General features: G+C 60.0%; 1 protein-coding gene across 1 annotated transcript in view; it reads right to left on the bottom strand.

The window, feature by feature from the left end:
- Positions 1–23,720, bottom strand: part of PDE2A (phosphodiesterase 2A) — an 87,676-nt gene that overhangs the window by 51,199 nt on the left and 12,757 nt on the right. The window contains exon 2 of the mRNA XM_084894169.1: positions 10,093–10,162. Coding sequence (XP_084750295.1) covers positions 10,093–10,162 — 70 coding nt within the window. The remainder of the gene's footprint in view (positions 1–10,092; positions 10,163–23,720) is intronic.

Below are 23,720 nucleotides of genomic sequence, written 5' to 3'. Positions count from 1 at the left end.
CTGGCGCCCCTCTTCTCGCCCAGGCCCTGGATGCCTGCCCACCACTGCTGGAATCCGCGGGTCACGGGGGCGACGGGAGCTGCACCTGGCGTGCGTGCGGGTGCCTGCGGGGTGGCTGGGGCAGGGTGTCTGGCTGGGCCGCATGTCCCTGTGTCCTGGGGGGTCCCCGGCTCGGCCAGGCCTGCAGCTGGGCCTGAGCCTGGCCCAGGACGATGGGGGGGAAGGGGGGAAGTAGGGGGGCCTGTGTGCCGAGCAGGGGGCTGGGTGTGGCCGTCTCCCCGATGACTGTGGCCACGCGGCCGGGCCTCTACAGGGGACTGACGGCAGGCCAGCACGTGACAGGGTGACCCCCGGGTCCGAGTCCACGGGAGGGCCTGGCTCCGGGGGCACTGGCTCCGGCCTGTTCCTTCCCTCTGTGCGATGACCCCGCCAACCCAGCCGTGTCCGGCGGAGGAAATGACGAGGGCTGAGATAAGTGCCTGACCCCACAGCCCATCCCTTTTGTCCACAAGCCTGAGCCCGCTTTTCCCCGGGCCTCTGCCCACCCCCCTCCCCACTTGCACCGCCTGGGACAGCCCCCCCCTCCCCTTCCTCGAGAGGGGCAGCTAGCTTCGCGTCACTCCCTGGCGGCCCTGCGCCCTCTGGTTCCTGGTCTCCAACTTCAGGCATTCACCCATGGGGAAGGTGGACAGGATGAGGGGAGCCTCCGCTAGGCATCCTCAGCTCCCCCAGAACCCCCCTCCTGCCCCCCACCCCCCCAGAGGCCCCAGGACCTCACCACCCGGCTAAGATGCTCCTGGCACCCTGGGGACCTGGCCCCCAGCCCCCGGTTAGAGAACTGCGACAGTAGGGCCAGGGGTTCTCGTTCTCTGCCCTCAGCACTGAGAGGTCAAGGGTGTGGAATCAGACCCTCTCGTCTCAAGGGACCCACAGGCCAGGGCTGTGCCCCAGACACCAGCCGGGAGGCCTGGGGAGGGTGGAGCCTGTTTGGGGGAAGACGCAGTGTCTCATCTATCACCACCTACCCATTGTCCCACGTCCTCTGGGGACCTCGGGGCCCTCCCCACCCCGCCGCAGGAAGCTGAGCCCCTCCTGGAAACGGGGGGGGGCGGGGGGGCGCTGCAGGAGGGGCTCCAGGGCGAAGGGGAGACTCGGCCATGCCCTCGGGGTCACAGAAGCGGAACCTAGGCTCACAGAACTCCGCTGTCACAAAGGGTCTGGTGGGAGGAAGACCGTCTGCAGAGAGGTCCCGGGGGACTTCCTGGAAGAGAACACTAGGTTCCAGGGCAGCCTCCTAACCAGAGACATCGATGTTCACCAGGGGCCGTGAGTGTCCATGTGAGCATGGGAGCACACTCCAGTGATGGAGTCCTGAGCTCTGGGGCGTGTCCCCAGGACTGGGCCCGCCAGGCAGCGGGCACCGCGACGGAGAAGAGAGTCATCTGGGCGAAGAAGAGGAAGGAAGAGGAGCCCAGGGCTGGAGGGAGACGCCTGTCAGGCTGGTCATTACACCGTGCTCAGACCCGAGAGGCTGGAGGCCCAGGGCAGTGTGCTTCCTGGCCCAGGCCCTTGCCTCAGCCTACGGTGCAACTTCCCCTCAGAGCTTTCCGGGCTCTGAGCTGCCTTCCTCCTCTGGAGAATGAAAGGGTTGGACTTGACGATCTCCTAGGGCCCTTCCAAGTCTGTCGTTTGAGAGGGGCTGGCACACAAGGACAGCCGGACACGGGAGATGGAGACCACACGGATGGGGCAGCAGAGATGGGAGTGAGGAGTGGGACGGCAGGAAGAGCAGAGGGGCTGAGGGGAGAGAGGACAAGCCCAGGGAGGCCCGCTGTGGGCTGGGCAGCTGGGGAGGGCTCCCTGCGGGGACCCTGTCCTCAGGGCCAAGAGGGGGAGGAAGACAATGGGGCCTTGTGGATGACAGGGAGCAGCTGTCACCGCCCCATCTGCCTTCTGGCCCGTGGGAGGAGAGAGACCGAGGGAGACAGACAAGGACTCGCTCCCCTGCCCCCCAACCTGAGTCCTGCCTCCACTCTGCTCTCCAGGGGCTCCGAGGGAAAGCGGGGACACCCAGGACTGGGAATCAGGAAGCCAGGTTCCAGGCTCTGCTGTACCGTGTGACGTGGGGCTGCTCACCGCCTCTGTCACCTGATCTGCGCACCAGGCAGTGGTGCTGGGCTTCTGAGGACCCCCCAGCCCCGGCGGGCTCTCTGGGGGCTGGCTTCCTCCTCTCCAGCCTGGCTGCGGTGTGGGGGCTGAGGCACGTGCACAGCCCAAGGGGCAGCAAACCACTGGACGGATGGGCCAGCCTTGTACTCCCATCAGTCATCCGCTCTCCAGCATCCTGGCCTGGGACCCCACCCCCCTTCCCCAGGCCCTTCCCCAGACACCCCCAGGGCAGAAGCAGGGTTCTCCCTCCTGGGCCTGCACTCCAGGGGTGCCGCTGCCTACCCTGCCCCTCTGGCTGCTCTGGCCTCTACCCTAGTCGGAAGCCCTTGCACTCAGGGCCCTCACGGGCAGGGGTTTGTGTGTTTCCGGGTCTGTGTCCAGGAAGCGTTCATGTCCTGTTTTCCCCCTCAGGCCAGGCTGCCGGGGGGAGGGGGCCGAGCAGGACTCTCCTTCCTCCTGTTGACATTTCTGCCCGGAGACTTGAGGGGCCGGGAGGCAAGGGCGCTCCTTTCTCTGCCATAATCTGAACTGTGGAGGAATGGAGGCGGGGCTGAAGGACATGGCCGCTCACCCTGCCGGCTCGGGGAGTGGCCGGTCTCACACGTGCACACGCTCCAGTTCTGTGAGGGCCGGAGAAAGCCTGTGTGACCCTCTCGTTCCCCACCTATCCCAAGCTCCGCGCTCCCCGGCGGCGGGGGCACCCGCCACCCCACGCTACTGTCCCCGCTGCTTCTCGTTCTGCTTTAATAACAGAACATCGGCATTAGCAAGGCAGGTGGCTGCAGCTCTTCCCAGCAGCCCCATTTAGAATCATTGAATCATCACATCATCAAGTCCCAGAATCTTGGATTCACAGAATGTCTGCATCTTCGGCTCCTGGAGCCCCGGAATCTTAAAGTCACAGAATGTCGGAACCGCACAGCCACGCCTCCACGCGGCCCTGACCGGGAGCTGAGAGTGGTGGACGGCTGGATCCCCACAGACGGACAATGCTCGAGTCTGTCATCCATCCCTAGAGCTCGTAAGCTCCCTGGAGATACTGACCCCCAGCTCCCTCCTGTTACAGACGAGAAAACGCAGCCCAGAACACGGCCTAGCGCAAGATTGTCAGAGTGGGAGCCAAGCAGGGCCCAGCTCCGAGAGGGCCATGTTCTGGCGCTCTGGACCCTGCAGAGCTTGTCGGAGAGTTACCTTCGACGCCTGCAACTCATTTGCTCTCCCCCTCTCCCTAACTCTGAGCCTAGGCCCCCCAAGTAAAGGCAACCATAAATGGGGGGGCCTCAGGGGCCAACTCCCTCTGGCGGGGACAGGAGAACACCAGCCAGAGGGCAGGCTCCTCTGAGGAGGGCTCCAAACACAAGACCAGGAGGTCCTGGGCCCCCAGGGTCCAGCCACCCCAGAGGCAGCAGGTCCAAAGTGGAGGAGCACTTGAGGCTTAGGAATGATATTAGAGCCATCACGTCTGTTTAGCATTTTCATAAACATTTTAACTCGTTTAGCAATGTACGCGTGCACTTCTAGATTTGGATTTTATTAAGTACTGCGCTTCACAGATTGTTTCAGGTTTTGCCCTCTGAACACTCTTTTCCCGGGGCATTTCTGAGTCCCCACGCTACCGAGCACGGCTGGGTCTCCCCGTCTCCATTAGCTTCAAAGCTGCTGACATGGGAGGCCTTCCTGAGCCTTCTGGTCCTTACAGGGCCCTGACGCAGGCCCTCAACCCTTGTCCTTCCTCATCCAAATACCAGGGGCAGCATTCTCTCTCTCCCTTCACCTCCACAGCTGACCAACTCCCTCTCCCACTCCGTACTTCCCAGCCCCCTCCCCTCTACCCCTGACATTTCTCTGTCTCAGCCTCCTCATCCCTTGTCTGGACCACACTGCACCATCTCCGCACAGGCAGCCCCCTCCCCCCTCACTCCTTCGATACGGTCTCTCTCCTCCCAGGGCCCAAGGGGCTCCCCAACACACAGGGCTGAGCCACCCTGCCCTGCTCTGAACTCTCCCCCACCGCCCGGACCCTCCTGGGAAAAGTCCGAATCCCTGGTCGTGCCTTCTAAGCCCGGCACAAGCTGGTCCCTGCCAGCCTCGCCAGCCCTGGCCTCTCTCAGTGCTTCTCCGCCTCCTCGCACCCCCGTCCCACCTACGCAGCCTCCCCAGAGTCCAGGATCCTGCTCACAGAACGGTGGAGCCACACTTTCCCTTCTCCGTCTGCCACCAGCCAGCCTTCACGTTTGCCATTCTCTCCTTCTCTCTGCCCAGAACGTTCTCCTGGCTCTCCTTTCGCTCCCCATTTACATATGTTTCCTCCTGGAAAATCCCCGGCGGGCCCCTCCCTCTCCCTGGGCTGAGTTGGGGGCCTGGCTCTGCCCCACCAGGGCCCCTGGTTTCTCTCCAGCAGTGCCCTCACGACACACGCCCCCTCCTGCCTCCCATCAGCTGCCCACCAAGAGCTAGATAGCTGGGTCTATCTGCCTGATACGGGGCAGATACACTGTTACTCGCACATGGGGTGATGTGTGGCAGAACATGAGGGCCCACACCGTGCTCATCTCTGCCTATCCTCTCTGCTGGGCACATAGTAGGGCTCACACTGTGCTCATCTCTGCCTATCCTCTCTGCTGGGCACATAGTAGGGCTCACACTGTGCTCATCTCTGCCTATCCTCTCTGCTGGGCACATAGTAGGGCCCACACTGTGCTCATCTCTGCCTATCCTCTCTGCTGGGCACATAGTAGGGCCCACACTGTGCTCATCTCTGCCTATCCTCTCTGCTGGGCACATAGTAGGGCCCACACTGTGCTCATCTCTGCCTATCCTCTCTGCTGGGCACATAGTAGGGCCCACACTGTGCTCATCTCTGCCTATCCTCTCTGCTGGGCACATAGTAGGGCTCACACTGTGCTCATCTCTGCCTATCCTCTCTGCTGGGCACATAGTAGGGCCCACACTGTGCTCATCTCTGCCTATCCTCTCTGCTGGGCACATAGTAGGGCCCACACTGTGCTCATCTCTGCCTATCCTCTCTGCTGGGCACATAGTAGGGCCCACACTGTGCTCATCTCTGCCTATCCTCTCTGCTGGGCACATAGTAGGGCCCACACTGTGCTCATCTCTGCCTATCCTCTCTGCTGGGCACATAGTAGGGCTCACACTGTGCTCATCTCTGCCTATCCTCTCTGCTGGGCACATAGTAGGGCCCACACTGTGCTCATCTCTGCCTATCCTCTCTGCTGGGCACATAGTAGGGACTCACTTAATGGCCCCCTATGAAGGCCTGGAAGGACACAGCATGTGGCATGGGCAGGTGGGGCTGGGGTGCTCAGAGGAAGGGAGAGTCCCTGGGCGGGGCGGGGCGGGCGGGGCTGGGGACTTCCTGGAGGAAACATCTGGGAGGATCCTCCATGTCAGTTCTATGACAGAAACTGAGGACAGGCCACAGGAAGTCCCCAGCCCAGCCCTGGGGGGAGCATCAGAGCAAACCACCAGAGAGGCACCAGGAGATGCGGTGGCCAGGACCCAGGATGAGACGCTGGAGGGGCTGGCGGTGTATTCCAGGAAGGCTTCCTGGAGGAGGAGCTGCTTCTGGCTGTTTTGTGGCAGGGAAGAACATGGAGATGAATCGGGTTGGAGAAAGTGGAGAAAGACAGCGATGTGGGAGGGAAAGCTCTGTCCCCGTCTGTCCTTTATCCCTGAGAGAAGAGGGGGGTGGATGATCAGGAGGCATGAAGGCCACGGCGATGGGAGATAGCATCGATACCAGCACCACGGCCAGGGCGGGCAGGGCTGGCTGGGGCTGGCAGGGAGCAGGTCCCCAGCTGTGGCTGGGCAGCATTTCCTGTCTCCCAGCCAGAGGGGTCATTAATAATCATTTACCCACCGCAGGCATCACGGTGGCCAGCCAGGGAGCAGCGTGGTGCTGGGGCCGGAGCCCAGCCTGACGGCCAGGAGAGCTCTATTCTGGGACTGGCCCTGCCACCTCGCTGTGAAACTGGGCGCGTTCCCTGACGCCTCTTGGCCTCTGGTGATGCTGGTGAAAGGAGGGCCTCCAGAGGAGGCTGCCTAAAGTCCCCGCCCTCCGCTTGGGCCTCGGTTTCCCTAGATGACAATTGGGGACCATACAGAGGGTTACAGCACCTGCTGGCTGACATGAGCGTCTGGGCTATGGCCAGCCCAGCTCAGGAACCCCGGGATGGGCAGTTGGGGGGAGACGCGGACGGAAGGGCCACCTGCCCAGGGCCTGGGGGCTGACAGTGCGGCTGGGCCAGGGAGACAGGGTTCCTCAGACACAGAAGGTGGGAGCCCCATGAGGCCTGCTTGCTCACCGCTTAGCACTGACCTTAGCTCCTAAAACTGAGCCTGCCTGGTGCCTGGCAGATGCCCGGGAAATGCTTTCAGACGACTGAACGCGTTAATCTGCTAAGTGAGAAGCTGGTGAAAGGAGCTTGGAATTTGGAGAGAGCGACCTGAAACATGACGATGACTCAGGCAAGAGACAGTGGGGTGGGCAGAAAGCTCGGATGTGGAAGCTTGAGGATGGTGGCCGTCCAACGCCGTACAGTATCGCTTGGGAAGGATCAGCGGCGTTCAAGATCCCCCTTGGTAGCTGGGCCAGAATCTTCCTCAGCCTCGACCACATTTCTCTGTTCACCCAAGGCCCAGCTCAAGCCCACTCACTTCAGAGAACCTTCTGGAATGTGAGGCTGGGGCATTGGCCCCAGCCTCTTCCCCTGACTAACTCTGGCAGTCTCTGTGCCTTCCGACCATAAGTCCTGTCCTCCACGCCCTCCCATACCCGCCAGCAGGCTGGCCAGCAGTGTTTCCTCGCAGTTTTCTCTGGAGGGTCCGACCTGCATCTTCCTACTGACAGGATCGCCCCCATTAGACGAGAGGGTCCCCAGAGGAATGACAGGGCCTCCTTTTTCAGATAAGGGTTTCTGTGGGGACAGGGACTACTGCCCCCAGCAGATGTAAATCAGCAAAGGTGGAGACAACCAAGGTCTGCCTGCTTATCTCCCAGCCCTGGGGCCTGCCCTGGGGCCACACAGGGAAGGGAAGAGGATAGGCCAGCAGAAGGGGGCACCTGCTGCTCAGCACCCTGGAGGGGACAGGAGCCAGGGGACGAAGACCTCCTGGTTGGCAAACTCACCCAACTCCCGGCCGGGCCCGTGCTCTGGCACCAGGGACGTGCCATCCGGTCACCACCCAGGCGTCACGGCCCGGCCGGCCTGCTCTCCGCGGAGACTGCGAGGTGGCAGTAAACACAGTGACCCTGCGACACGTGCATCCTCTCCCCACCCTCCTCCGAAGCCCGGCCCAGCACACGAGACAGGCTCAGAGGGAGAGAACAAAGGTTCCCGGGCCGCGACAGCGCCCGCCGCCTGCCTGTCCAGCGCCTGCTCAGCCGGAAACCCAAGACAAAGGCCTTGGTCAAAGCGAGGGGAATGAAGGGCAAAGGGTAGACGCAGCCTGGCCCGAGGGGGCCGGGAGAGAACGTCACCGGGCATCTCTGGGGACCTGATCGGGAGGAAAGCAAGGACAGGATGGCAGCCGAGCCCTCCCTGCGCACATGTCACTCCACAAGCCTGAGGGGACACCTGCCGGATCCCGCACACCCCAAACGTGCCTGCCTCGTCCCTCACCCCACACACCTTACACACACACTCTCTTACCCCCCGAGGGACGTTCCACCCCACACACCCCTTAACCTCCCTGATACCCCTCACATACGCCTCTCCACGCACATAAACGGCTCACAGGGAGAAAAGACCACACAATCCACATGTCACACCGAGAAGTCACAGAGCTCACACACCCACACTTCACACCACACTCACACTCAGCCTCCCTCCATGCACCTCTCCCCCCCACACACTCACCTCCCCAACCACGGACACACATCCAATTAAATTCAACACACACACCACCCAGACAGAGAGACACACCCTGCATAGATAGTGTGCACACCTAATGTCACACCAAGATGTCACGTTTGTGGCCACACACAGCCCCTCAGCATAGACAATCCTGCCTGCACACTGCCTCCCCACTATGTGTGTGTGCGCACACACACACTCACACTCACACTCAGCCTTGAACCCCTCAGCCCTAGCTGCCGCATTCTTTCCCACCCAGAGTTGCTCCAACAGCCACCGCACAGACACATGACCCTCAAACACCAACAGGCAGGTCCTAATCTATTTCCCAAGCAAGCCGAGGCTGTACATAGTGACTCTAAGCCAGTCACCCAGGCTGCAAACACACACACACACACACACACACACACCCCATGCCATCCCCTCTGCATTCATGAAACCTTTCCTCAGGCCCCTACCGTGGCCCTTCCTGGCAACACACAGCAACCAACAACATAGACAATCACACATGCAATGCCCCATGCAAGCTGCCCCTACAACTCCCCCCGCGTTGACAGACACACAGCCACATACACAGAAGTTCCCTGTACACATAACAGTCATGTGTACAGCTGCCTGCCACTCCTACCCCCAATGCAGCCTCCTTCCTAGCCACACAGCATGCCATGCCGGACACAATCCTCACACTCACCCTGAGCCCCCAAGAACCCCTCCAAACAGCCCCACTCACAAAGACACACACAACACTGCATGACACAACACACATGATCAAACACAAGGCACACCCAACATATCCAAGTCAGCCTGCCCTACACAAATACACACCCCCACTCACCCAGCCCTGGGTGCCCCCCACCACAGGTGACGGACACCAGATGGCAGTCCATCCCACGGCCCCAGCTGTCCCCACTCAAGACCAGGACAGCGGGGATGAGGGGGGGTTATAAGTTATAAACCGGCACCCCATCGCACCACCCCCACCCACCTTAGATCCCTGGGCCCCGTCCAAGGACCACACATTCCATGTTTACTCCCCCCCACCAGTGCCCACACCATGTCATGCCTGGCAACATGGGAGAGGTGGAGGTCCTGGGGAAGCCAGCCCAGCACTCTGAGCCTGCCCCTCCTCACCCCACAGCAGAGGCAGGGATAAGGGGTGACCACAGGGAAAGACCCCAGGACAAAGAGAGAGACGTAGGGAAATTGGGGGAGGGTGGGCCGAGGACAGACCAAGAGAGGTGGGCACATGGGCAAAGAGGCCAAACCCGAGAGAAACAGAGAAGCCCAGATAGATGCGGAGAAGCCGGGGGAGAGAACAGAGGATAAAGTGGGACCACCACACTCAGAAATAAACAAGAGGAGAGGGGGAGACAGCCGGGAAGAGACTAAAAGACCTTATATAGGGGGGGGGGGGGGAGAAACAGCAGGAGCAGGGGAGGAGGAGGAGGAGGAGGAAGGAACGTGCTGGGAGGAGGAGGCCCTGGGACCCTGGAGTAGGGTCCCAGGTGAGGACCCAAGTCCAGATGTTTGAGTGGGAACCTGGGTGCGGGCACAGGTGAGGCGGTGGAGTGGAGGTGCAGGGGCTTGGAGTGAGGCCCCCGTCCGGAGTTGGGGTCCTGCCTGAGGGCTGCGGGCTCAGGTGTGCTGGCTGTGCCCGGAGTCTGACACACATGGCAGCGGTTTGGGGGTTTGGGGGTTCGGGGGTTGGGGCAGGGCTCCTCCGCTCCTCTGGGAGGGAGGCAGGTGGTTCTGGACGTGAGCAGAGCCTTCGGGGTGGACGTGGGGTCCCACCGAGTACGGGGAGTTCGGTGCTTGGACGCAGTCTGGATCCCAAAGGGGCTCAGAGTCCGGGGTGAGGTTTGGGCTGAGAGCGGGGGCTTCCCGGGCTCCGGGATGGGCTGCAGGCAGCGAGGGAGTGGGATTCAGGCCGAGGGCAGGGTGTCCCCCCGCGGAGGGCTGGGGCCGGCGGCCGAGCGCTCCGGGAGGACCGGGCGGACGCTGACCGTCCCCGCGGCTCCTCGTGCCGGCGCGGGCGGAGGGCCCCTACCTGCAGGCTGTCGGCGCATGGCGGCGGCGGCGGCGGCTCGTCCGGCTTGAGGAAGACCTGCTGGCCCCGCCTGAGGAATTGGACAACAGCGATGAGGATGTGGTGCAGCACCAGGACCATGCTCGCAGCTGCCCGCCCGCCCGCCGGCCCGGCCGCTGCGCTCGGTCGGCGCCTCCGCGGCAGCTTCGCCGGGTCCGCGCTCCGTCCTCCCGGCCCCGCCCCGGCCCGCCCTGTCCCCGCCCCCGCCGCCCGCCCCGCCCACACCCCGCCACCCTGGACAGCACCTCCCGGCTCGGCCGGGCTTCGGACACCAACCCGACCCCCCGCCAGCTCTCCCCATCCCCCACCTCCCCGCCCCCAAGTCTTCCGGACTCGAGACCCGGCCAGGGAGCCGGCTCCCAGCCTGCGCTCCCGGCTCCGGCCCCTTTGCCGCTCCTTTCGTCTCCCGGAGCCCCGGTCCTCTCCGCTCACATCCTCTTCCCTGCCGCCTGGGAAGTCCCGGAGCCAGACCAGCGCCCCAGGGCAAAGCGCAGGGAAGGGTAGTGTGGGGGATGGGGGGGGGGAGGCGGGGAGGGGGGAGGAATGGGGTAAAAGAGAGGGGAAGGGGCCCTCGCTGACAAATTACAGGGAGCCCGAGCTTGCTCCTCTTCCAGGAAAAAAAAAAATGGTGAAGTCAGGGAGAATTTTGGAGGATGCGCTAAGACGCACAGATCCTGGAGCGGTAGCAAATCTGTGGAGGGGACACGTGCGCACAGACACGGACGCACACACCGGCAGACGCACGGCTCCTGAGAGGGGGTAGGAGCCCTGGAACCCCAGCACCGGGCGTGCCGGTCTGCAGCGGCGTCCTCGGCAGCCCGAGCGGCTGCAGGCCCCGGGGCACGCGGTCCGCAGTTGGGCGCTGGACCCGCGCGCGCTCGCTCGCGGAGCGCACCTCTCCGCAGAGCCTCTGCACCGGGCGCCTGCGGCAGCCGCGGCGCTCCTGCGCCCCCTGCTGGCCCACCGCGGCGGCGCAGCCGGGCCCTACTTGGCGGTCAGCCTGGCTGGGAGGATGGGATACGAGGTCGCCCGGGCTAGCTTTCTCTGCCCCAGCCCACCCGGTTCCTATCCTTCGCTTTGGCATGAGATCAGCTGCGGCGGTGAGACGTGTCTGGACTAGAGGATGCGTTTGGGTCACTCCGGGCCTTTGCCAAGAACTTGCTGCATGACCTTGGTGAGACTCCCCGCTCCCGGATTTCTCGGCCTCCGTTTTCTCATCTCCTTGACAAGACGGCCAGAAGAATCAACGCCGAGAATGGCGGAAGGACAGCCAGAGTCCTGACAGCCCTCGCTGTGGTCTGACCCGAATCTTTCCCACCGCACTGTGTGTGTGTCCCCCTCTCTGCGTTTCTCCCCTCCCCCCTTGGCAGGTGACTCAGTGAGCCCCCAGCCTCCCAGCCTGCCCACCTCACTGGGCTGATTCATCGGGGCCCTTTCTCCCAGGGGAGTGATTTCATTCATGTTGAGTCACTGGGCCCAGTCCTCCAGGACTCGGTCCAGACACCTGGCACCCAGGCTGTGCCACCAGCCCCGGGGAAGGCCCTTCGTGCCAGGATCCCCCCACCTCTCTCTCTGGGGCTCAGCTTGGGGCGTGCTTCCTCCCCGGCTCACACACCTGAGTGATGCCCTCCCACAGCACAGTACAGCCCAGCCCCTCCGCCTGCCACTCAGCCCTGGCTTATTTCCCCAGCTTTGGCCCTTTGCCCACCATTCCTTAAATTTACACTTCCTGTTCTTTTCAGATGGATGAATGACTCATTCTCACCTTCAAGCCTTTGTCCATGCCACCCCCCCGCCCCAGCGCCCTCCAGATCCTGTTAATGTGCTTATCATTCAGGGGCACTGCAGAGTGCCCCCTCCGTCCCCCCCCCCCCCCCAGGAGGCTACCTTAGTCCTCCGGGGTCCAATTTGTGTCTTTGCTGGGAGTCATGTCTGGGGGTGTGGGGAGGGGGAGGGAACATCTCTATCCCGGAGTGATCCAGGCCAAGTCAATGTATTTTACTGCATCTTCAAACTGGGGGCAATTTGTCCTACTTATTAACACTGTAAAAAACATGGCATGGGCTAAGATGTGTAGAGGTTCTGGCCCAGAAAAGGCCCTCCTTTGCCCCTTTTGGCCTCAGTTTCCTGCTCTGTTAAGAGAGTGCCTGATGTAAGGCTATTGTAAGAAGTGCGTCTGGGCCCAATGCACAAACCTGTTGGCAAATCCCGGGCTCCTGTCACCAGGTCGGGGTGAGACTCTGGATGCCCTCGGTGGGACACAGGCACCCAGAACGTATCTGTTAGGGCCACTGGCCAGAGCTTTTGTTCCTCAGGGGCAGCCGGCCATCTCAGACCCCACAGCCAGGAGCCAGCCCTGGCCTGGCACAGCTACCATCTGCTGGGCTCTCAGTCCTAGGCAGGACCTCCACACACTCAACTTTTTAAAAAATATATGTATTTTTATTGATTTCAGAGAGGAATGGAGAGGGAGAGAGAGATCAAAACATCAAGGATGAGAACCATTGACCGGCTGCCTCCTGCGACCAGGGATTGAGCCTGCTACCAGGGCCTGTGCCTCTCCTGGGAACCAAACCGTGACCTCCTGGTTCATAGGTCGACGCTCAACCACTGAGCCACGCTGGCTGAGCAGCACTCACCTTTGAGAAGTTATTTCTGAAATCTTACCTGGTCTCTTATACCTCAGCTCACTAGCCGGGGCCCCAGGAACACCTGTGTCTCTCTCAGCTCGGAGAGATTTGCATTGTGTCAATCATTTTCAGTGGTTCTCAACCTTTCTAATGCCTCTACCCTTTAATACAGCTCCTCATGTTGTGGTGACCCCCACAGGTTGAGAACCGCTAGCACGGTCGCCTAAGACCTTCGGAAAACACAGATATTTACATTACGATTCATTAACAGTAGCAACATTACAGTTATGAAGGAGCAGGGAAAATACTTTTATGGTTGGGGGTCACCGCACCATGAGGAGCTGTATCACAGGGTCGCGGCATTAGGAAGGCTGGGAACCACTGCGTCAGATGCAGGCATTCCTCAGCGGGTTCGAGTCCTAACTCTGCCATAGACGTGCTGTGTGACTGGGCAGGCCACTGCACTCCTGTGGGCCTCGCTTTCCTCGTCTGTGAAATGATTCAACACACTAGATTCAGTAAACAAACTGCTTTCTTTTGATGCTTGGCAGGATCCAGAGTCCTTTCGCAAAGATCCCCTCCATGTAGTCCTTGAAATTCTCCAACCAGCTCCCTCCCAGAAGAGGCCCCGAGGCTCCTCCAGGTGGCACGTGGCAAGCCTTCTGGGCTCTCACGGAGAAAGTGACCCTTGCTCCAAGGCCAGGGCTCCTCCACGCCCCGAGCCTACATCCTGTGATTCCGGGCTGGGTTCTCACCCTGGCTCATGCCGAGGCCACCCCCCCCCCCCCCCACCACCACCACCACCAATACCAGATATTTTTAAATGCTTCCAGGTTTACAAACCCTGGATTAGATGCATCTTGGCCAAGGTGACCAGACGTCCAGCTTTGGGCGGGACAGTCCCGATTTTTAACAATTTGTCCCGCGTCCCGCGGTGTTTTTAAAAAGTCCCGAGCAGGACGTCTGGTCACCTTAATCTTGGCTGATCTCAGTACCGTGAAATTAAGGGTCAGGGATGGCCTACCGCGGGCTTGGGGCTCTGTGTCTGAGGGGCTTTAACATTTATTAAACACTTGCTGTGTGCCTCACATTTCATCTTCTCAACAACAGGAAAAGGTAGGATCTGTGATTAGCCAGCCATATCTTGCAGGTAAGGAAAACTGAGGCGCAGGATGACTGAGGAACGCGACCATAGTCACACAGCTGAGAGTAGGAAGCCAAAATTCAAGTCCAGGTGATGAGGCTTAAATGTGTGCCTTGGATTCACTCCCCACCCCATCAGGAAGGGCCTGTGAGAATTTCTCCACTTCTCCTTTTGTCCCCAGCAGTCCAGCCACTGAGCCCCAGGGTGGCTGGCCCAGCCCCTCTCGCCCCCCTTTCTGTCTCCCTACCTTACAGGCCACTCTAAGGTACCCAGTGGCCCAGCTCCCTCAGGGTAGGTTCTTTCAGAAAAGGTGACTCAGCCAAGAGCCTGGATAATGGGCCACTTGACCTCCGGCCCTGTCCAGGGGCCGGCCCGCCCTTGTTCCTAATCATGGCACCTCTGCGGGCACTTCCTCCCCCAGGATTGGGTGAGCCGGCTTTCCCCCTTACCATCGCTCCATCTGAGACCACGGAACCAGCAGGCCCTCAATACACCACAAATCTGCTCCCATCCCCAGGACCACGTGTCCTGCTTCTGTGCGCCTGTCTGGTGTCTGGCATGCATCTATCCTGTTGCTGCTAACCATGGTCAGGCTTCCAGAACCCCCAGTTCAAACCTAGCCCTGCCCTGACATGCTGGGTGGCCTCGGGCAAGGCTCTGGCCCTCTCTGGTCTCAGACTTCTCAGCAGCTGTGAAGGTTGGCCTGGTTCTCTTTGAGGGCTCAGGCAGCTCAGCTGGAGGGAGGCAGGGCCCAGGTAGGCCTAGGTGGGCCGAAGGCAGCTCTCCTGGCAGGCAGGCTCACCAGGCCCAAGGACTGAGGAAGGACCAGATTCCAATACAGGAAGCTCCTTAGGAGAGTGTGTGTGTGACTCAGTCTCTCCATGGCTTAGAGTGGACCCCGTGGACTACAGAGGGCTCCACCCTCCGAGGGGGCCTGCAAGGGGACAATCCAAGAAGCATCCTGAGGACCTGACTTCTCTGTGGGTTTGTGTCCATCCAGAGCCTTCCCTCAGCACTTCAGCTCTGAAGAGGCCATGGGTGCAAACCACCTTTAGGTATCTGTGTGGGGAGGGTGTGTGTGTGTGTGTGTGTAAGACCCTGCATCCAGGTCTGTGAGCATGATGTGGTGAAGGCTGGAGAGAATGAGTACAAGTTTGAAAAATTATCTGTGAGGCTGTGTGAGTCTTCCATGGTATAGCTGAACTTGTGTATGTGTACACAAATGTGTGTGTGTCTATAGAATATGCAGATGTGTGTGTGTGCAAACAAGTATGTGTCTGTATGCAGGTGTGAATGTGTATGCACACATGCAGGTATATGTGTACAGTTGTGTGTGTTCACAAGTTGGGCACTATGGCACATATGGGCACTCATATATGAATGTGTGGGCAAATGTGTGAGTATGTGTGTACCCAAATGCACACCACACAGAGGTGCTGCCACTAGCCACTAGCCAGGCCAGCCCTGTGTGACTGCTGGCTGTGGGCCCGGACGTGGGAGTGGCCCTCAGAGAAAGAACCTGGCTGCAGATAAGTGCTGGGGACAATGTGGATTCTGGGTGAGCAGGGCCTGCTCCCAGATGCCCTACAGTAGCTGGAGTTCAAAAGAGCACAGGCTGAGTGCATTCAGGGCCCCGTGAGTGGGGGGGTGAGTCGGCCAAAGGACTCATTCATCTCCATATCATTTCCATGTTATTTGCATGTACATTTGCCTTGCCTACAGCACATGGATGGCCGCATGACCCTAGAAGGGGAAGGGAACCTGTAGGATTCTACTCAAGGACTAATTCAGGACCTGCTGGCTTACATGGAGGCTGAAGGCCAGGGATTTGGGCCTTAGCATACCTTAGGCCTTGGTACCTGCTCCTTATCATCCATGAATCCTGAGATCCTTCCCCTACACAAGGCTCCCCCAGGCCACTCAGTCATATACATGCTCACTGTCTTCCCACCAATCCACACCCCCTCACTCCCACACACATCCCTGTATGCATGGTCACATGCTCCTCCACAGAGAGGTGAGGGGGCACGTCTCCTTTGGGGACCCTGTGCCTTCTTCTCCTGAGGCCCTCGATGCTGGAATCATATTTTCCTCACCCAAGTCTCAGCCTGCCTCACGCACACCCTCATGGCTCCCCATTGCCCACAGGATAAAGTCAGAGCCCTGGTCCTGGCCTTCATGGCCCTTAACCCTCACCTCCTCACCCCACTCCTCCCACCCCTGATGCTGACTCCTCCCACACCGCCATCCTGTCAGACTCTGATCAGTTCCGAGCCATAATAACCATGGAAACCAGGAAGGAAGATGAGCAAAAGGAAAGACAGATCCCAGCTTTCTCAGCGGCTCTACCAACCTCCCCAGCTCTGGGCTCTCATCCAGGGACAGGCAGTGGGCTCAGGTGTTCAGGCTCCCCAACCCCAACTGCTACCCTGTTTCCCCAAAAATAAGACAGTGTCTTATATTAGTTTTTTCTCCCAAAGTTGCGCTATGTCTTACTTTCAGGGGATGTCTTATCTTTCCATGCCCTAGGTCTTATTTTCGGAGGATGTCTTATTTTCGGGGAAACACGGTATCTTCAGGAGCCTGGGGCAATGCAGAGAGAGTGCGTGTGAGAAACTCTCCTGCAACATCCACTGAGCCCTGTCCTCCCTGAGCCCCGTCCCCTCACTGAGCCCCGTCCTCACTGAGCCCACTCCTCTCATGCCCCATGCCCTTACCCACCCCTTCGCCTCCCCTCACTGGTGCCTCCTGACTTCCAGTCTGTAGGAATTTGTTGTGCTGCTTTGACTTCAGCCCCAGGATATTTCCTCCTGAGCTTTGACCAGCAAGCTGGGTGGTGGAGGAGGGCAGGCCTGATCCAGGCCCGGGGCTGCTGCCCAGAGTCCTGCCCAGCCTGGCCTGGACAGCTGCAGCCTGCAAGCTGCCAGGCTTCCCTCCCTGAGTATTCCTGGGCTGGCCTGTTCCCGGGGTGCCTCAGTCTGCAGTCAGCCACGGCCCCCCCCCAACATGTACACATATGCACAGATCACACACACAGATAGGTGCATTCATACACACACATGTACAGACATGCACACATATGTGCACTCATACACACACCAGGGCTGCTTGGAGCTGAGCCCATGAGAAAGCCTACCAAGGCACAAAATTCTAAGCAGAGAGAGAAAGAGTGAGAGAGAGAGAGACTGGGGGAGAGAGAGAGAGAGAGAGAGAGAGAGAGAGAGAGAGAGAGAGAGAGGGAGAACACAAACAGGGATCCAGGGCCCCATGCCTAAAACGCCCTAGGGAGGCCCCAGTGTGTGGCTTTGAGGCTCCGAGAACTCACAGAGGCTTTGTCTTCTAAGAAAGTCAGAGCCTCCATTATAACACCCCATGTCTTGTTTTTTCAATTCTCACCAGAGGATAAGTGGAAGGGCGGGAGGAGGGGGAGAGAGAAAGAAATCTCGAGGTAACGGGGACAATGGATTAGCTGCCTCCCACGTGTGTCCCTACTGGGGCTGGGGAGCCTGCAGCCCTGATCCTGTGCCTTCTTCTCCGGGGTGAGCGCCCCTGACTGGGAATCAAACCCTCAACACTTCCGTCTGAAGACTGACGCTCTGACCACTGAGCAACCGGCCAGGCTCTAATGATTGGAAGCGTCTGTCCCTCTTACATGCTCTGAAGGTGAGAGTTAGAGTCTGGAGGATGTAGGTGGCCAAGATCCCAATAGCCTGTTGTTCTAACTGCCTGGGACGTCAGGACTCCAGCACCAGGGTTTCCCGCAGAACCCGGTGGCCTGTGGGCTGGAGCCTCTGTGGATACCAGGGCAGAGTGGGCCCCCATGCCAGCCTCCACCTTTCTGCTCGCACCCCTGACCACGCCGGGGGCTCCACCACCCGGCTCTCTGCTAATTAAACCCGAACTTTAAAGGGGAGGGCGGGCCAGGCCACACGGTGAATTTTCTCATTCAATCCGACTTTACAATTGATAAAACGGAGGCCCTGGGACAGGCGGCCATTTGTCACTCAGCTGGAAATAGTGGAACAGCAACTCAAACCTGGCCCCCGCAAACCCGCGTCTCCCCAAAAAGGCCTGGGAGCCTCCTTCTCAGTCCCTCCTCTGAGTTGGAGCAGCTCCTCTCACCCCCAACCTTCCCCCCCCCCCCAGCTCCAGAAGGCAGAGACCATGGTCCCCTCTTCTCTCCCCAAGCCACAGGCAGTTTAGAGCCCATTTCCTGTCCTGATTGATCCGAAGGCGCTCAATCCACAAAGACTCCTTAATGGGACCGGGAGATGTGGCGTTCGGTTTCCAAGCACCCGTCGCTATGGAAGCCAGGTGCTGCCAGCTCAAAGCCTAGCAACAAGGCTCCGGGGGCGGGGTGGGGTGGTTGGGGGCGGAGGGCATTGTCAGGGGCTCCTGAGGCAGCCGGCAGGAAGGGAGGGCTGGGCCTGCCAGGGGCGGAGGAGGGCAGAGGGAGCAGGGCCAGGCAGAGAGAGGCTTGCAGAGACGGACAGAGGGGATCCAGAGACAGCAGACGGCAGAGACACCGTCAGAAAGAGGGAGACGCATGAGGTGGAGGAAGACAAGAGCTGGCCAGAGCCCGGGGGACCAGGGAGACAGGCCATTGGCAGGGAGGGACCGAGTCCCAGACAGGCTGACTCCCGGGGAGGGAGAGAGTGTGCCCGGAGCAGGGGAATGACAGAGATGGATGGGCCCCGCGACAGGAGGAGATAAGCCTGAGGCAGGAGGCAATATAGAGGCAGATAATGAAGAGAGGGCTGGGAACAGCGGGCGGGCGGGGCGCGCAGATGGGGAGGCAGAGCAGGCAGCAGCGGGCAAGGCGGGCGGCAGAGGCCTGAGGACAAGGGCACAAGGTCCCAGGCACCCTGAGCTGGCCCAGCCCTGGGCCCCTCCTCAGTGGCCTGCCGTCTGTGGCATGGGCATGAGCATCACCAGCCTTGTACCCCACCGCCCGGCTCTCCCCCAGAACACAGGACCGTCCTGGCACTCACTCTTGGCCAAGGGACTGGTCAGAGAGCCCAAGTCTCCTGACTCCCCAGGGACAAGCCGGCAGGCCGTGGGAACCCATCCAGGGCTCCCCCCACCCTCCCCCGGGCCGACCACTCCCTGGTTGCCATGGAGGCACCTTCAGGACAGACAGCACACTTGTCCCCTCCCCTCCCCCCTCACCCCCCCCCCCCCCCCCAGGGTGAAGGAGCCTAAGATGCAACCCCTTCTTCTCCAACAACGAGCCCAGACCGAGGGCGGAGCAGGCGCATCCGTGGAGAGAGGGCCACAGCTGTCCCTCCCCGGCTGTGTCTGGGGGGTCAGGCTTTGGGGAACCCAAGCAGCCTGACCCCTCAGGGGCAGGGAAGGGGCAGGCACTGGACAGGTGACAAATCATTAATCCTCAGAGCAAGACTGAGATGGGAAGACTGAGGCACCCAAGAGGACAGTGACTTGCCCTGAGGTGCCTGAAGCAGAACTGGAATCCAGGTCTTTAGGGGCCAGTACAGTGGGAGGGCCCCGTGGAGGCCCCCCTGCCAGGGTGGAGACCGCCGCTCCAGGAAGTGGGCAATCCCAGAGAGAAGTGGGGTTGGGTCCTAGGCCACCATCCCTCCCAACAGCAGACATCCCCCACCTCATGCCAGGATGGGTGACAAGGTTTGCCTAGACTCTGTCAAGTGTCAGGTCCCTCTCCCTCTCCCTCTCCCTCTTCCTCTCCCTCTCCCTCTCCCTCTCCCTCTCTCTCTCCCTCCCCCTCTCCCTCTCCCTCCCCCTCTTCCTTTTCCTTTCCCATTCCCACTCCTCTCATTTCTCTCCTAATTGTTAATACCATCAGCAGCACCTGAGGCACCCGATCTGCCCCCAGAGCCTTGCTCTCCCCAAACTCCTGAGGGAGGGATAAGACAAAGACTAAGTAAGCACCTACTATGTGCCCCTGGTGATGGGAAGCACTTGACAGCCGTTGTCTCATTAAGTTGTCCACTGGGAGCTCTGAGAGTTCACCCCGCCTTCTGCAGCTCCTGGCCCTGGCCTCCCTGCCCACCCTCCCCCACCTCCCAGTAGCGCCAGGTGCATGGTGGGAGGCGGTGCCGTGGTGGGGGGCGGTGCCCGTGGGGGGGGCGGTGCCGTGGTGGGGGGCGGTGGGAGAAGAAGGGAGAAGGTGTAGGGTCGGCAGGTGGAAGGAGAGCAGGGGGAGAGGCAGGGGACAGCAGGCTGCTGCACACCAGCCTCACTCTGCACACACACACACACCCGGCATGCTGGGCCCGGGCCTCAGCCCAGAAGATCGACCCGCGGCGCCATACTCCCTGGAGCCCCGGTTCCTGGAAGGCGGCGCTGCAGGAACTATCGATCTGCCTCCCAGCCTCCTCCTCCCGCTGCCCGGAGGCTGCCTCCTCCATGCAGCCCCCCGGCTGACTGGTGTCACTGCCAGGGTGCGAGTCTAGGAGCAGCCTGGGGACAATGAGGGTGACCCCTCAGCTCCTCCTCCTCCTCAGAACCTGGTCCAGGTGGATGGGAAGTGCAAGGGCCGACACCAAGGTTCGTGTTCATGCAGTCACACACATGTTTGTATGTGCACGTGTGTGTGCATGTGTGCATGCATAAATAGGTCAGTAAGGCAGATGAGTTGTAAATACAAGATGTGAACTATTCAACCTGGGTTCAAATCCCAGCTCCTCCATTTCCTGGAACCTTATGCAAGTCACAAACCCTTTGAGCCTCAGTTTCCTTATCTGTACAGTGGGGTTACCAATAATTACCAACTAATAGGGAGAATGAGATTATAAATGCAGAGCTTGGCTTACAGTATTTTTTGATACTTGAAAGCTTTCATTACTGTTGCTGTGATGTGTGTGTGTGTCTGTGTGTGTGTGTGTGTGTGTGTGTGTGTGTGTGTGTAGGTACCCTTGGAAGATCCAGGTGTGATTTCTGGCTCTCCAGCAAGGGGGTGGAGACCGCGCCCTAACCCTCAGCTGCCCTGGGATAGGGGCTGCAGCCTCACTCTCCGCTCGGCCTCAGAGAAGGCAGGCCCCTGGCACCTCCCTAAAAGCACCCCGGGCGCTGGGCGAGGCTGTGAGGGAGATGGATGGCGCGGTGGCCGCAGGCAGGACTGGTGATTAGGAGACTAACAGCCCGGCATCCGGAAAGGAAGGGGAGGGAGGCTGAGCTGTGGAGCCATCCATCAGGGCTGGCAGGCCCAGCAAAGCCATCCAGCGAGACACAGACGGGAGGCGAGGGGGCAGTGTGGGGCGGGGGAAGTGTGGGCCAGTGAAGGGCCAGGCGGCCAGGCTCAGCTCGGCGCTGACCCTCTCCGTAGCCCTGAGTGAGTCACCGTAACCTCGGGACTCAGGTTCTTCCTCAGTCTCTCTGCCCAGACAAGTTCCAGCCGCAGCAGATCCAATGTCGGGCCCGGGGACAGGAGGAGCCTGGGAGGGTGTGAGGGCTCAGAGATGCTCTTCCCTCCTGTGGGCTCCCAATGCGGCCAAAGATCTCCGAGGCTGAGGAGTAAGGGGACGTGGCACAGTGTCTGGGCTGGGAGCCCAAAGACCCAAGTTTGAATCAATGTATGACCCCAACCCCTTGCTGACCTTAGCCAAGGCCCTGACTTCCCAGGTCCTTCCCAGGAAAAACTCCCCCACGACCATTACCACGCACGCCCAGTGTCAGAACGACTGAAGGGCCATTAGCAAATTTCACTCAAACTGAGGGCAAAGCCTGGCAGACGAGGCTCCGTGGTTGAGCATTGACCTATGAACCAGGAAGTCACCGGTTTGATCGGTCGGGCATAGGCCTGGGTTGCATGCTCCATCCCAAGTATGGGGTGTGCAGGAAGCAGCTGATCAATGATTCTCTCTCATCATTGAAGTTTCTACCTCTCTCTCCCTCCTCTTTCTCTGTGAAATCAAGATATAGATATAGATATAGATATAGATATAGATATAGATATAGATATAGATATAAAGATATAGATATTCACCTACAAACAAAAACTGAGGGCATGGCCTCCCTGCTTTCGGAGTAGCCATTACCTGGAAAGATCCTGGCCAGCAGATCTGGCAGGAGGTCCTGTGTGGGTTCTGGAGGACCATGTGGGCCCACAGTCCCTAATGACCTCAGCGGGCTTGATCAAGTCACTCACCTCTCTGGGCCTCCATTTCCCCATCCCCGAAATCAGACAAGCAACAACGATCTTCACGAGCTCCTCTTTCCTTGTGAGACAAACTGCAAACTCACTGCACCCACCGTCTCCCAGGAACCCCGCTTCCATCCTACACCGAGGCTGCTCTGGTTTTGTCAACCCCCTTCCTCCTTATGCCTCTGGACCTCTGTCTCTGCTGGAGTCTCCTCACTCAACGGGGCCAGGAGCACCACACGCCTGCCCTGCGGTGTCTGAGACCCCATCTCACTGAGCTCTCAAGGGTGAGGGCCAGGCTGACCTGGTTCCCAGGGCGGGGGAAGAGGTGGGCAGCTCAGGGCCTCCAACGGGGATGGCACTTAGAGAAAATGAAAGGAAGGACCGGAGAAAGAAGGGAGGGGGAAATGAAAAGAAAGCGATAAGGAAGGAGGGGCGGGGAGACAATTGTCCCCCGGGTCCTTTTGGATCTAGCAGTCTGAATGAACTCTAGTTCACTCTAGATGGAGCTCCCATCCCCCATCCCCTGCTCCTCTCCCCCACCCCTCCCCGTTGGGGCCCAGCACTTGTCACACACATTTATACAAAGGCCCAGAGCCAGAGGGGTCACTGGCCTCTGCCTGCACCCTGGATGGAGGCTAAGAACATGCCCGGTCGTCATAGCGATGCTGAGATGCTGTCATCACTAATTCATCACCCTGGCCCTGGGAGGCCAGCGAGGTGTGAAGGGAGCTGGTCAGAGCTGAGGAGAACAGCCAGTGGGAGCCGGAGTCCTGGGGCTGTGGCCAGGGAGAGGGTCAGGGATTAAGTTGCACTTCTCCATCCAGCTGTGTCCCCCCTCGGTCTCCTAAAGCCCTTGGAGGAGAGACACAGACCTCTCCCCAGTCTGTCCTGTGCACCTACTGTGTGTCCAGCTCAGTCCAACCACAGAGATGGGGGTCGGTGAATGCCGGGATAGAAAGCCCACCCCCCAAGTGTGTGAGCACGTGTCCGTGCCTGACTGTCCCGTGGGGCGGGGGCTGCCCCTCTCATGTCACAGGCGCTGAGAAGGGGTGGAGGGAAGGTGGAGGAAGTGAGCCCACAGTGTGCCCCTTCCAGGCAGGCACGTGCCAGATGCTCCTAAAAAACAGCCCATCCAATCCTCCCAGAAAACCTCCACGGTTGGAATTTTCACTCCGTTTTACAGGTACCCGCAGGTTCTTTCTGCCTAAATGCTCCCAGCCAATCCTGTCTGCTCCTCCTCCTCCAGGAAGACTTCCAGGCTGCCCCATCCCATTCCCCCTCCTCCCAACTCCCAGTGCTGGTGGGTGCGGGTCCTCCTTCACCCCCCGGGGCTGTGAAGGGCACAGTTTTGTTTGTTGTTTGTATGTTTGTTGTTAGTTTGTTTGTTTGTTGTTTTTTCTGTTCGAAGTCACCTGTTCCTCAGGGGGCGGAAAGGCCAGACTCCACCTGCCAGGCACCCAGTCCTCCTCTGACCCAGCCCCTTCATTCCCGGAACCTCAAAACAAGGCACCCACGTGGAGCAGGAGAATGGGGAGGAAGTAACAGGCACTCACTCCACACGGATGTACTGACCACTTCACAGCGAGTGGCCTGTGACTGGATCTCAAGACACAAGGGTGAGCAGAGGAAACATTCCTGCCCTTTGGGGGTTTGCCCCGTACGCTCGGCACCGGGGTTTGCTTTAGGCACATCT

The sequence above is a fragment of the Pipistrellus hanaki genome (genome assembly GCF_964339955.1).
Source record: "Pipistrellus hanaki genome assembly, chromosome: 9".
NCBI lineage: Eukaryota > Metazoa > Chordata > Mammalia > Chiroptera > Vespertilionidae > Pipistrellus > Pipistrellus hanaki.
The sequence above is the reverse complement of the archived record's forward strand: the minus strand, read 5'-3'. Positions and strand labels throughout refer to the sequence as shown.